Source organism: Ochotona curzoniae, unplaced genomic scaffold (genome assembly GCF_017591425.1).
Source record: "Ochotona curzoniae isolate NIBS_2020 unplaced genomic scaffold, NIBS_Ocur_1.0 scaffold_4701, whole genome shotgun sequence".
Taxonomy (NCBI): Eukaryota; Metazoa; Chordata; class Mammalia; order Lagomorpha; family Ochotonidae; genus Ochotona; species Ochotona curzoniae.
In genome coordinates, this window is record NW_024467122.1 from 16110907 (window position 1) to 16125808 (window position 14902).

The following is a 14902-nucleotide window of genomic DNA, read 5'->3' on the forward strand; positions in this document are numbered from 1 at the left end:
TTCAGCTTCAAGGCTGTACCTTGACAAGGTAGTTTGTATTATAACAACAGTTTTTATTCTAACCACTAGAAAAGGCCTAATATTATAATTCCTTACTATCTTTAGCTAAAATAAAAATATCTTGTATGCAAGCCTATCATTCATCGGGGAACAGCAATGTATCATCTTCTGTTACATTTTATGTAAACTGAACACTAGAGGCTACAAGTAGAGCAGCCAGGACTTCATCAAGCACTCCAATACTGGATAGCATCATAAGCAGCTCCTCAACTGGTATGGCACAATGCCTGGGAAGGCAGCAGAAGATGGCCCAAGAGTCTGGGCCTCTGCCACCCATCGGGGAGACAAGGAGAAAGTTCCTGGCTTCTGGCTTCATCTGGCCCAGATTTGGCTGTTATGGCCATTTGGGGAGTGAACCATCACCTGGAAGATCATTCTTTCTGATATGGTGTCTTCTAAATCGTTTTTATTTTTTAAATTATGTATCATAAAATACTAGAGGTATTTTACATAATTCCTTTTCTAACACATTTTTTGATACCGAATCAATCAGCATCACTTGACACCTATGCTATCCAGGGAGTGTCCAAATTGTGCTGAGATAAAATACTGTAAGATAAAATACTATGAATTCTATCTGTGTAGCCCACAGCCTACACAAGATGCCTTCAAGTGCATAAATCTAGTTTTCTTTTGGAATCGTAACATGTAGGAATGCCAAGAGCAGGTAGTAAAAACATTCTTTGAAGGAATGACACAGCTAACACTTCCAATATACAATCTCATTAACGAAATAATCATAAAGGCATTTTATAACAATTAAATCAGTGATAGGAATAACCAGAAACCACATACAATAACTACGGAAAGGACTGCACAATCGTGACTACTCAAAATTAAACATCCTACTTGACTCTGATTACCACTGCACACAAAATAATTAGAGAAAGTTTATCGCAGTCATATAGCATCTTCATTAGATCTGCAAAATACAATATTCCTTTTCCACACATTTATTTTTTATGTGAAGTGATACATTCAATTCCTTCCATTGTTTTTCCTTTTGCGTAAGGCTAACTTGTTTTTTAAAGATTCACTTATTTTTACCTGAAACACAGATTTTACAGAGATAAAGAGTGCCAGTGAAAAAGATTTTCCACAGCTGGTTCATTCCCCAAATGGCCGTAGTGGCTGCAGCTGATCTGAAGTCAGAAACTTCTTCTGGGTCTCCCACGTGCGTGCCCAAGGACTTGAGCCATCCTCCGCTGCTTTTCTCAAGCCAATAGCAGGGAGCTGGATTGGAAGCGGAGCAGCCAGGACACAAACCTGCACCCAAGTGGCATGCCGACACTTACAGTTGGAGGATTAGTTTGATACACCAATTCCTTGAATCTTTAACATCAACTTTCCCACAACTCACTGAAAATGTTAACAGCCAATGGAATGGCTTAAGCTCAAAGAGACAGAGTCATGTGTTCAAAGTGATTTACATACTCTGGTCAATAGAATATTCCCTTGTTACTAACATCGCACACTGTCTAAGTCCACTCCCTCTAGGGCACTATCACCAGGAGTCTTCTCAGAACTGACCACTTTCCTGTATTAAGAAGCCTTCGCATTTTTCTACCTTATCTGACTTCTCACATGCTCACAAAACCTAGCTAACTGTGCCTAAATCTTCAGTTTTCCAGCATGCTTGTTACTATCTGTGACTGGAGGCTACACTGCAGTTTTCCTGAACAACACAGCAGGTGCACTTCCCTCCGACTAGGGACTAAGGGATATCACACATCCTCTGTAACTCATCAGCTTCCAGTAGTGCTCACCAAAGCTCAAGCAATTAGGTAACCACAACAAATTAGCATGCCCACAACCCAAGAATCTGGGAGCAGATGGAAAAAAAAGCAGAGATGACAGAAATGATAAATGCAGATGATAAGGAGACTTGATATTTAAATTGCAGTAAAATCAAATGCTTTAGTCTGATTTTATGACACGCTGCAGATTTTCTCTGTTCAGGACTGTTTCTAAGAATCAGCATTACAACCTTGGAAGTCTTGTTCACTTTGTCCTGCAGCATTTTTTCAGTTGAGGCCAATGCTTCCATTGCTTCCCAGTTTTTCTCCCGAAGGTCCTAATCATTTTTAGAAAGAATGATTTCAGTTCATCCATTATTGAAAGATTTTTGCTTTTTACTTCATCAGTATTTTGCACTGCATTTAAATGCTGGTTACTGCAAAATTATTTCAATGGGAAAATATGTATATTAGCCAAAAAATAAAGAGCAATGTTTTAGAAGTTTGAATGAGAAAATAAAGATGCCCATTTCCATGTTTTAGTACACACCAAAATGCCAGCTTTTAAAATAATTACTTTGCACACGTGGCAGGGAAGAATGCACTGAGAAGTAAACACACACAGCAAGATTACCAACATGATTCAGGTGCACTGAATTGAGAATTGAAGACACCAACACTGGAAAAAGCTTTTCATGTGATTTTAAAAGCCCAGGATCAATCCGGGGTCAATCCTCCGCAGCACCCCGGTTCACCTGGCCAGTTTAGTGTAATTACCACACTTCACACCCACCAGGAGCGACGCAGCAGCAGCTCACTGTGCTCTGCGTCTTTCTCCACGTGGTCATAAAGATCAAACTGCCAGGAACTGCAGGACCGAGTTGGCAAGGCAAAGGGGGAGGCCAGCAGGCTAGCAAACATGTTCTCTCTTCTAAGAAACAGAGGCCCCTGCAAACCGAGAGGCCTACATTCTAATAGCATTTCATTAGCAAAAATAAAGGCACTCTACTACAGTTCAGTCTTGCTTCACAATGAGAACCCTAAACATAAAAACCAAAAAAGGCAAAAGTCACCATGTACTGAATGCTGAATTAAGTGCCAGACCCTGCACCTGAGGCACCACGGAGTTCCCATGAATCCTTACAACCATCCAGCGAAGCAACTGTTTGCATTTTACAGACGAGGAAACCATAGCTTGGGCCAAGTTTACACAGCGAAAGAAGGGCAGAACTAGAAGAGAGAAGTGCTCCAGTCTCCTGGCCTCATGAGTCCTGGCTCTTCCCTCATGCTATCACACTTCCAACACTACTGTTGTCCTAGACTGGCATCACCCTGCCCTCCTCAGAACCCCAATAATGAAACATCCGTTAAGGTGTTAGCAATTTTTTAGCAAGTTCACCTCAAGTTCTATGGCCAGCAATGCTGTTAGTGATGTTATCCAACGCACAAAAGGGCAATGCATGACCTAATTTTGACAAACTCAGAGGTGCAAGAAAACAAAGTAGTTAAAATTTAACATAGCTTTGAAAATATTTCACATTATAAAACATACATCCTGCTTACTAAAAATATTCCCTCAGATTTTAGTAACATTTAAGTTCTGCTCAAGTCATCGTAATCAAAATTTTGCATGTGAAAATTCTCTGTGGCAAGAGAATGCTTGGAATCTATCTGCAGGTGTTACCTCTAGTAAGAAAGAAAGTGAGGGATTCACTCAAATGTTCTATTTGTGAATTCAGTAAAAGCATTAGGACCTTTATTTCGTAACGTACCTTCTTTCCCACACTAATAACTACAAGCAGATTCTAAAGCCTCTAACACATTTAGTCGCCAGTATTTGCACTCTCAGCTTAAAGGTTTCAGAAACCTTCAAAAAATAATGAGCATACTTGGTCTGGATACTAACATTATATTCAGTCTTCAAAAATGGCTAGCATAGTCATCAGGAAATATATTTGATTTTAAGTAGTAGGTTGGAAAAGTTATTTGCCCTAATAAAAGTTCAACAAAAACTCAACTGCATTTTTAGTTAAAAAGAAAAAAAAAAAGCCTAAAGGTATAGTTTAACATCAACACCTATAATCAAATTCATGTGTAAAAACTGACCTGTTCACTTATTTTTAAAAATCTACTCTGCAATGAAACAATAAGTACTGTCCTCTCTCCAAAAGCCACACATAGCCTCAGAAATCTAAAGTCAAAGGTAGATTCAAAGAAGGATTCCGAACTGCATTTCAGTGGTGAAATAACAAAACAAAAGCCTGGCTGCGACCCAGATCTGCTTACGTTGTTTTTCTTCCTCTGGTGCTCCACAGCATCCTTCAGGGATTCTAACTTGCTCTGGAGATCAGCTATTTCTTTTTCTCTTTCCGAAATTCTAAGCCAAAACATTAATACATAGAGCAAGAGTTTAGGGGGAAAGCTAACACAGTTTAATAACCAGTACCAACATTTGTTACTCTAAGTGACCAACAGATAAATGATGCTTTGAAAAAAATGCACTAATTTAACAACTAAGCTACTAGCATTGCCACAAAAATCCCCACCTCTTGAGTTCTCAGTTTCAGAAATAATGTTTAAATTACGCTTTTACAACAGATGTTGAGGTATATGCTAATAAGAAATCTCAGCCCCTAGGAAACTTCGTGAATGAAAACTGTACAGCTGTAGTTACTTCTTTTTTCAGCTGGGTCAATGCAGTAGCTATTTTCAGAGCAGTGAAAATGATATAGAAAGTCAGTTTCTGTGTGTGCTAAGACTTTATGTGGCTAAAGAAAAATACTACTGTGACTAAGTGTCCTCTTGCCATGCTTACACATCTTAGGATTTAGTGGTTTTCTAGTCTTGACCAACAATTAGAAATTTCCAAGAAATGCAAAATTCAATGGCAAAGATCCACAATGCAGTTTTCTTACCACTGCTAATCGGTTGGGGTAAAAACTAAATTACAAATAGCTATTTCCTAAGAATAAGAAGTCTAGCCCAAAATCTGTTGTATAATGTTCAAAGTAAGGACAGTTTATTTTATAAAGTTGTTCAAGGATTATTCTAAGTAAAAGGTAACAGATATATGTTGCCCCACAAACTCTAAAATATATACAATTAAACATTTAGCAGCAAATGTTTATTGGCCTTGGCTTCATATAGTCAAATTCAAGACTTCATTTAAAAATCACAATTCAAACCTAGTAGCATTTGCTTATAGATAAGTCAACAAGAAAAATATTTACTGTTTTTATAACCTACTGACATGACTGGTAGACATTAAACTTCTTGAAACATACAACTTCTCTGAAATGATCTTAATTAAATGTAGCTTCACAGACAAACTACAAACTGGCAAGAAAAACATTTTTCAGTACAAAAATAAATTCTCCTTAATATAGCAATCACACAATTTATGCATTTCCTAAAATACCAAAGTTAAACAGAAGTTTGCATAATTCAATTCCACAATGATATCAGAAGACAGGACTCAGGAGAACAACTGAGATAACCAAGTTAGCAAAGACCCAAAGAACAGTATACTTTGAATGTTTTTTGAATGTTTAAGAAGCAAGACCAAGAACCTCGTTCAAAACAAAGAAATTCATATATACTTTAACAAGGAGAATGAGCCAGCCAAAGGAACATTTATATTCTAGTAACCTGTAGTTCAAGATATTCAAACAGAACTATAAGAAATTTCTACATCACCACTTGCAGTTACATTCACTGCTTACCTGAAAGCCGACAGAACATAAAAATAATTACCACTTCCCAAACTGTGAATCAAGCTTATTACTTACACTTTTAATAATTCTTCATGAGGGGGAAAAGATGATGTCTGTTAAAAAAAACAAGCAATATTTCAAAACAAAGCTTTCTAGAAGATTTTAAACAATTAAATTCTTAGATATAAACTAAGACAATGCCAAAGGTAAAAATATCACATTAGAGCCTTATCTTTAATCAATAAAAAATGTACATATATATATACATATGTACAAATCTAGAAGCTGCGCTAACTGCTAAATCCCATCTTGTCACTACATAAATAATTAATAAGTATTAACCAATTTTCTGTGTAAAGTACTGAGATATTTCAAGTTTTTACACTCTACAATTCATATTTGACTACAAGCATTTGAATTCTGGATTTCCAGATACTTTCAAGTCTATTCATCAATTAATTTGAAGGAAATTGTGGGTAATGTATCTTGAAACACACACTTTCATTGCTTTTTACAAAACAGAATTATCCTTGAAAAGGTTATCTTAAATAGTGTCAATGTACTACTACAATACTAACCATGTTTAGTTTCCCTACAATCACTGTTCCTTTCTTTAAGCAAAGGGCTGAATGGGTCATACACATACACTGAAACTGATCATTATGAGATTTTCACTGACTTGCTAAGAAAAGCACTCAAGGGGGTCAGAAAACTCAAACACACAAAACAGAGCTAGAGAATAGACTGCAATATTGCTGCACATTTTAGAATCACAGAATTGTCTTTAGTGGAGACAGAGAGAAACAGAGCACACTCCCATCTACTGTTTTACTCCTCAGATGCCAAATCAGAGAACCAGGAATCTAATTCAAGTATGGCACACACATGGCAGGAGTCCACACTGAGCTGTCATCAGGTCTCTCAAAGTTCCCTTTTGCAGGACGCTGTAGTCAAAAGTTACACGTGGACATCAAAATAAGCTGCAGGCAGAAGTTGTGGCATAGCCAGTTAAGTTTCTGCCAAAAATGCAAGCATCCTATATATCAGAGTGCCAGTTCAAGTTCCAGGCATTCTACTTCCCATCCAGCTTCCTGCTATTACACTTGGAAAGGCAAGAAATAAAGACTCAAGTTCTTGGGCCTCTTCCACCCATTAGAAGAGTGGCATGGAGCTCCACTGTCGTGGTCTAGACCTGATGTTACAGCTATTTGAAGAATGAAGGATGGAAGATTTCTCTCTTGCTGTGTCTCTCCTTTTCTCTCTGGGGCTCTGCCTTTCCAATAAGTAGGTTTTAAAAAGAAAAAAAAAGGGTACTCAGACATGGAAAATGGGTTTCTTAGCTGGTCTCATAACTACTAACCCAAATGTCTGCCCAAAATTATAAAGTGTTTTATAGTGGCTATGGCATAACTTTTATAAAAGACATGGATTAAAACATCAACACTTTATTCTCAATGAAAATGAAAAAGTGACAATACCTATAAACAGAAACTGGTTAAATAATTCATTACATAAACAAAAGGCAAGATATCTAACAGTACCTACCTCTTGGTAGGTCTGTTCTTTAAGCTGTTCAATTTGGGACTTCAACAATTTGTTTTCACTCTGCACTTCCTATGTAAACAAAAACTAAACATGAATGCCTGAACAGATTTTTATTTTCCATATAAACTTCTGAAAAGTTCCAAAATATGACTTTCAAAGGTAAAATAGGCCCTATAGTAAAATACAGTGTACAAACAAAGCAATCATATTTAGTACTAGTCTGGGAGTGGGCATGCTGCAATGGGACCAAACAGAATCCAAAAACGGATCCAAACACCAGCAGGAATCTCGTGTAAGATGACACTTCCAATCACCAGCAGAGCTAGGCTTTTCAGGTGTGATGCTTGTGGCATTTTATGTGAAACGTTTCTTTGACATGAGGCGCCATCCTGTAGGACATTTAACAGCATCCATGCTCTCTACCTGCCAGATGAAGAACCCTCTTACCCCGCTGGGACCAGCAAAGATGTCCCTTGGGGAGGACTACTGTTGTAATGATTAATTATTTAGCAACATGGCAAGCCCTTTTCTAAAATAAATAGGAAGTTACAATATTATGACACAACTGAAATAAAATACTTAGGCAAACAACAGTTGTCAACATATTAGAAGAAAGCATGTAAAAAGATGTTTATGACCAAAGTGAACAATACCTTTCTTCCCAAGACTTAAACCAGGTAACCACTTACATTTGAGTATAAACTTGAACAGAAAACTACCAAATGAAGAGAAAAGCCATAATGAAGCCAAAATAATTCACCTCACATAATAAAGGCTAATCTCTTACTATTTAAAAAGAATCTTATAAATGAATATAGGAAATGAAGGAAAACAAGAAAGAATGATTCACACATACATGGCTTAAACACAGGAAGAGCGCACAGTTCCTCTCAGTCAAAAGCAAATCACAGCAACCCCAACAGACGGCAATGGCTCAAGGGCTGGGGTCCTTGCCCACCACACGGGAGGCCTGGATGGAGTTCCAGGCCACTGAATCCTGGCCTAGCTCAGCCTGGCTGTTGAGGACACTTGGAAAGTGAACCGGTATACAGAGAATCAATCTTTCTCTCTTTCTGGGTTTCAAGTTGAAAATAAACATTTCAAACAACAAACACCATACCACCACTTTAGGCATAGCATCAAATATCCACATCTTTGTCACAGTTGGAGAGGAGAAAGGTATGGCTCTCTGCTGGCCAGAGGGTAAGCCAGAACACTTCTGGAGGGCAGCTGAGTAGTACTCAACCCCTAGAGACTCAGGCATTTGGGACAGGCAGTTAAGATGCCACTTGGAACACCTTCATCCCATCTGTCTGTCTTCCAAAAAAAGTACACAACTTACACACACACCTGTTTGGGAGTAAGAGGAAGTATGACATAATAGCCCCTGGAAGGTGAGATGGGAGCAAAACCGGCCAATACGTAGCACTTACGTACCAATACAAGGTACCAATACGAGGTACCCACAAACCAGCTGTCCCCCACCCCCATGTTCCCTACGTATCTTAAGCACTAGATGCATGAAGGGGGGGGAGGATTATACCAATTGTCCGAGATAAATTATTTTATTCTTCAAAAAAATAAATACAAACACCTCCATATGCCTTTGACCAAGAATTCATTTTATACATTCACTTACACATTATGCACTTAAAAGGATTTTATAATAGAGATATTCCAAAAAAAGTTATCAAAACATGTGTGCAAAAAATATTAACTGCAACATTTTTGTTACAGAAAAATAACCCAAAATAATCTAGGTATCCATCAACTACATTGCTATATAAATGATGATAAATCATAGTGCCATGACGCTAGTAAAAGTTAAAGCTAGAAATGTGCTTACAGAGAAAAGACCGCAAAGGCATTGTAACTTTGGGAGGAAACCAAATAAGTGTGGATATAATTACAGTATGTTTTTAAAGTAAGTCTAAACCTGTGCACTTATTTGATGCACAAACACTTTCTCAAAGACATATCAACAATTGATATGTTATTTCCCAGGAATAATACCCAAGATAAAAACCTCTGTATTTTATTTCCTTTTGTAGCAGTTAAATTTCTGTTTATAAACATGCAATGTTGATAATTTACACAATAACTTGAAGTAAACATATTCACCTGTAACAGCACTGTTTTGCTGGAAAGTTCATTCTCCCTCTCTTTTAGTGTAGTTTCTACTCTCTTCATTTCATTTTCTTTTTCTTTCAATCTAAATTTTTGACAAAGAACTTATATTACTAATACACATTAAAAAAAGAAAACTATATCTTAATATCACTCCTAAGTAAAAATCTAATACAAACAATACCTTCCAGCTCCTTCTCTCCACATTACACTAACTCACCCTTTTGCATAAAGATAGTACATCCGGGGTCACTAATCAAAGTCAAGTACATTCTAAATTGTTATGGCTGACTTATTTTTTATGCAAATATAGCCTTATCTAAGAAGAAACTCTAAAATAAAGGCTAAGAACAAACCTGTATGTCAATGTATCATAAAAATTACCACTGAAAAGAAGTGTTGGCCCAGAGCTGGGTTGAGCTGTTAAGATGCTTATAAAAGACGGCCAGCTGAGTTCCAGTCTCTGATCCCTTCCTGATTCTTGCTTCCGCCTAATGTACAGCCTCAGCAAGCCAACAGCTAATGACAGAAGTACTTGGGTCCTGTCATCTGCATTGTTGGAGACTTGGGCTGAGTTTCCAGTTTCTAGCTCCAGCATGGCCTGGTTCTAACTGTTGGAGGTACCTGCAGAGTGAACTGGCAGCTCAGGGCACATGTGTGTGCTTTTCCTCTTTTTCTCTATGTGTGTGCACATGCACATTTAGACACACATCTCAATCTCTGTCCCACCAATAAATTTAAAAAGAAATCAGTTTTGATCCCAAAAATCTTAGCCAAAATTCATTGGTTCTGGAAATTACAACAGCCTAATCAAGTAAGCTAAAGTGATGCTGTATGTATTATACTCTGGTTCTTCCTTATGCAGGCTAAATATAAATAACCTGTCAAGTCCAAGTGAGTGCCGTCTGCAACCCTAAGCAAGAGACCTCCACTAGAATAAACCTGACACTACCAAAGAGATCTGCTGAAATCAGGAAATCACCTTCCGCTTTTCAGCACACCCAGGATCAGAATTCACATCCTACCTCTAAAGTATTTGCTAAGTTCAACGCTAGTTCTATCCCACACGGGAGTGCCTGTATACTTCCCTTAAGTTTTCCTGCAAGTATACAACTACTCCTTTCAAAATAGTCAGTTTTAAAATGAAAAAGAAAGGGCAAAGGAAATCTGTACTTCCATGATCTATAAACATATTACTAAGAAACCACAAACAAGCTTCTAAGGTTCTTAGTGGCAAATGAGAAGTTTAGTACCTCAACATTTACACAAAGGGGTAAGCGATAAACACCATTTTCACAAACCAGCAATCCTAGTGCCAAGAATAGAGTTGCCCACTTTGTTGCTAGAAAGACAGATGATCTAGTAGCTATCTTTAATATTTCACTTTAAAAAACACCTTCAAATAGGCACTAAGACCAACAAGCATTAGATCAAAGAAAACACCCTTGCAAGTGATTTTACAGGGAGCCCAAAGGTAAGGTCCAAATACCCTTCATCAGCACTGTAAACAGGTTCTACAGATAAAATATCTTCTATTATTACCATCCACAATGACAGACATTTCCTATACTCATCAAACTAGACAGGATAACTGATAGAACAAATTCTATTTTTCTTATAAGCAAGTTACTATTACAAAAAGGTTAGTCATTATCAAGACAACATCTAAGATTATCATCTTCTAATTACTTCATAAATATTGTTCTTTAAAATACTAAAGTGGCTTTTAACTTGAAATAAATTTATTCTCTCTTTATACCTTCATTTTCTTTTAAAAAACAGATGACCATTTCATACTTGGAAAAGACAAGGTTTCTGGTACTTAAAAACATTTGAAGCACCTCTTTTATTATTACAAAGAGATTTAGCTTATTTGTCTCCAGACAATAACTCATATTTCACAATCAACATAATGGCTTAGAACAAGCTGATTTCAATACTTAAGCAAATTCTGGAAACCAAGGAAAAGTTCTTCATCAAAATGCTGGATAAAAACATACTTACACAATCTCAAGTTCTTCTAACTGTGATGCAGAACACGCCTAAGAAACAGATTTGCATTTTTAATACCAATAACAAAGAAAATCAGAATACAAATAAAGGCTCAGCAATTAAGTAAAAACATAATATACGTAAACTTATGATTGAGCCACGTATGAAACAAGATACTCCGTAAATTTTAGGATCCATTTCTTAAGGACTATTTGACCAACGCACTGCTTAAACAGACCTTCAACGATGAGCTTACAAGCTCATGCTAAAACATAAGGACAAAGAAATACACTTAGATTGACAAATTAGTTAATGAACCATGTCTGGGTCATATAAAAGTTAACCTGCATTTAGTAGTAATAACAAAGCTATAGTATGAGATCATTTTTCTGGCTCAGAATCCCACACCACGTTCCCGCCTGCCTTCCCAGCAGTAGGCTGGCCATCTGTTTCTACCATACCTCTTGCAGGTTACGCTGTGCTATCTCCTCAATATGAGCTTTTAAAGATTCATTTTCTTCCTGAAGATCCTTAAACAAAATAGACGTGAATTTAATTAGCATTCAAGTATCCAAAAAGTGACATTTTTACATTTATTTTGTCTTCTCACCTGTATCCACTTCCCTCTGTCGGCCAGGTCTCTCTGCTTCTCTTCTAAAACTGCCTTTATTGTATTCATCTGTTCCTCCTTTCCTTTTAACCTGACAATAAATTACAAACAGTAAATGAAAACGCTACAACCTTAAAAAAGCAACAATGCTGACATTAAGAACAAAAATACTATATTAGAGTAATACTCAGAAACAAAGCTAACTAAAATAAACTAAAAAAATTTTGTTATAAAGGTATACAAAATTATGAAAAATAATCAGATTGAAACAATCAAAGAAAATCACTCTAAGACTATTTAAATTGTTCTACCACTGATGATCTAAATATTAAAGACATCAGGACAGCTCCACTATCGCCTAACACCCTCTTTAAGTCAAGATCAGCCACTTCAGACATTTTATTAATTATGACTAGCTTTGGCAAAGAGAGAAGTATCTCAACTTACTGTCATATTCAGACTATAAATCATAAAAAGTTAGACTTTCCATCAAAAAACTGATTATGTTCAACAATAATGAAAAACTTAAAGACTATAAAGCCTTTTGAAATAATTTGGTATTTTCTAAAAATATTTCTTGAAATCAAATAGAATTACACTAGCATTTAACTTGTGGAAGAGGGTGATTAAGGGGAATGAGAGCAGCAGTACTTACAAGTGCTGAGGCTCCTGACTTTGGGAAGTGAGAGATAACTGCAACACAAAATGGAAACGCAAGCAATTCATGAGCCACTCAGTTTACCTAACTAAGCTTTATGATAAAAAAAAAATCCACAATAACTACATGTCAAAGTACACAGACTCTAGGGGAACTTTTCACGCCAAAACGAGATGTGTTTTGATTTCATCTTCTTTGGATTGCAATGACCATGAAAGTAACAAACTAAATATGTAAGAGGCATTGAGAATAAGGAAGAACAGTAATGAGTAAGTCTAAATAATGTTATATTTCTAGAGTTGTAAAAAGCAGAAACATTAACTAGTCATACATTTCTCCCCATCATGTCACAATTCTCCACAAAAGGCTTCAAGGCCAGTTACTCTTCAGTACTAGTGTTCATTTTTAACCTCCTCATTCTCATTCACACAGTCCAAGAGTAGCTGTGATCCCCAACTCTCATCTCACAGCCTCTTCAAACCTTCTCTTCAATTTCAGTTCCTCTGAGGAGCCTTTCTCGAACTCTCTCTGTTAGACAGGTATGATCATTCATCATGCCTCATTTCATTTGCACATCATCTTTAATCTGCAGCACAGTGTTTCGACATGGAGGAGTAACTTAAGTATTGTCTAATCATGAATGAATCATCTCTTACATGAAACTACACTTTTTTTTTTTACCTTATCAAAATAGATTCACCAAAATCTATCCATTTTCAGAGGTTATCACATACACCTCTGAAATCCCAAAGCAGAATTTGTACTTGATGTTCAACACACAGAAGTTAAGCAATACAACAACATTTTGGCGCACTTGGTTTTTTAGAAAAAAAAATCACCAAGAGTTGTGTTTTCAAAAGTTGGCAATACATCATTAATAAAAAAAGAATTTCTAGGAAACTGCTTCAAAGCTCAATATTTAAAGATAAATGAATGAGAATATCAAGAACATAAATTTAGATAAAAATAAATAAAAACCACATAACCCAATAAACCTACAGCACACCACTAAAGAGTTTTCCTGGGAACTAAAAAAAAAAAAAATCTCATAAACAACACATACTAATAAATCTGTCATGCCACGGCTCTGGGAGTTTTACCTGTTGAGCCTTTTCAAGCTGGATATTTCCTATTTCTTCTTTTAGAGCCTCTATTTCCTGTTTCAAATCCTTGACAATGACAAAACAGACAAGATTGGACAATGGAAACACAGAAATTTCACATAAAATGCAATGCACAGACAAACACATGAAATTCAATGATATTAACTGAAATTGATAGACATAAAAATGAAATTTACAGCTCCCTCTCTCCCAATACCTGAACTATTTTCTCCTTATTAGCTACTTTCAGAAGTTCAGCTTCCAGAAGCTCTTCCACAGACTTGATCTTCCCATCTTTCTCATGGATCCTAAAATGAAGAAATGCAGTATTATACTGCATAGAAATCAATAAGACATACCAACTTAGAATCAGCACACAGAATAATGAAGGCTTGCCTCCATCTTTCCATTTAAAGTAAAATAGCAGTATCTTTTTTAAAATTCTATTTCTTTGAAAATCAGAATTAGAGAGAGAGAAGACAGAGAGATCTTCTATCAATTGGTTCTTCCCAAAACAGCCAAATAGAATGGCCAGGAAAACCAATACCCATAAGCTTCCTCAAGGTTTCCACATGGGTAACAGGGTCCAAGAAATTGAGCCATTTTCTGCTGCTCTTCTCAGGGCACTAGCAGGTTGCTGGATCAAAGTGAAACAGGAGGGACATGAACCAGTGCCTATATGGGATGCTGGCTTTGTAGGAAGTGGCTTTTACTTACTATACCACAATATCATACCTTGGCACGATGGGGGGAGGGAGAGAGACTAAAATCTCTCCTAAATGAGAATTAATCAACAAGTACCAGAAAGCTGAAGTTCGTGTGCCCAAGGAATTGGTGATATGCTTAAAAAGCACACAGGTATATATGATTTGCATTCCACAGAACATAGTTTAATAAGTTCCACTTAACAATACTGGCTTCCAAGGCTCTGAAAGCTACGACAGAACTTACAATTACGGCAGCTAACTTCATAAAAGTATCTTAAAAAAACCACAGACAGTTAAAAAAAAAAAACACAGACGGAAAATTGGAAGATCTTCCTCTCTGTCTCTCCTCTCTGTATATCTCACTTTCCAATAAAATAAATCTTTAAAAAGAAAAAGAAAACAACATTATCTGCTCTTTAACAGTTCTCACAGCAGAGTCAGAAAATCAGCCATTCAATGCCATTAAAAAATAAATAAAATGATGGAAAACAATTTTATTATGTGAGAAGCAGAGGGAGAGAGAGGCAGAGACAAAGACCCTGGGCACTAGTGCATTCCTTAGATTCCCAAGTGGCCAAGGAGCCATCCAGTTCTCCCAAGGGGCAACAGGGGTCCCACTGTGCATGTCATTGCCTGACACCCTCCAGGTCT

At 36.8% G+C, this 14902-nt stretch overlaps 1 protein-coding gene across 8 annotated transcripts in view; it reads right to left on the minus strand.

Annotated features, from left to right (window-relative positions):
* KTN1 (kinectin 1) overlaps window positions 1-14902 on the minus strand; it is an 86712-nt gene that overhangs the window by 18612 nt on the left and 53198 nt on the right. For 4 of the 8 annotated variants that reach the window (XM_040969929.1, XM_040969927.1, XM_040969931.1 and 1 more), the window contains 11 exons: window positions 13762-13852; window positions 13542-13610; window positions 12439-12476; window positions 11784-11874; window positions 11635-11703; window positions 11186-11223; window positions 9176-9266; window positions 7055-7123; window positions 5585-5622; window positions 4083-4173; window positions 2048-2134 (listed from right to left, as the gene is read on the minus strand). In XM_040969929.1, coding sequence (XP_040825863.1) covers window positions 2048-2134; window positions 4083-4173; window positions 5585-5622; window positions 7055-7123; window positions 9176-9266; window positions 11186-11223; window positions 11635-11703; window positions 11784-11874; window positions 12439-12476; window positions 13542-13610; window positions 13762-13852 — 772 coding nt within the window. The remainder of the gene's footprint in view (window positions 1-2047; window positions 2135-4082; window positions 4174-5584; window positions 5623-7054; window positions 7124-9175; window positions 9267-11185; window positions 11224-11634; window positions 11704-11783; window positions 11875-12438; window positions 12477-13541; window positions 13611-13761; window positions 13853-14902) is intronic. The other 4 variants (XM_040969934.1, XM_040969930.1, XM_040969933.1 and 1 more) reach the window with 2 other exon arrangements.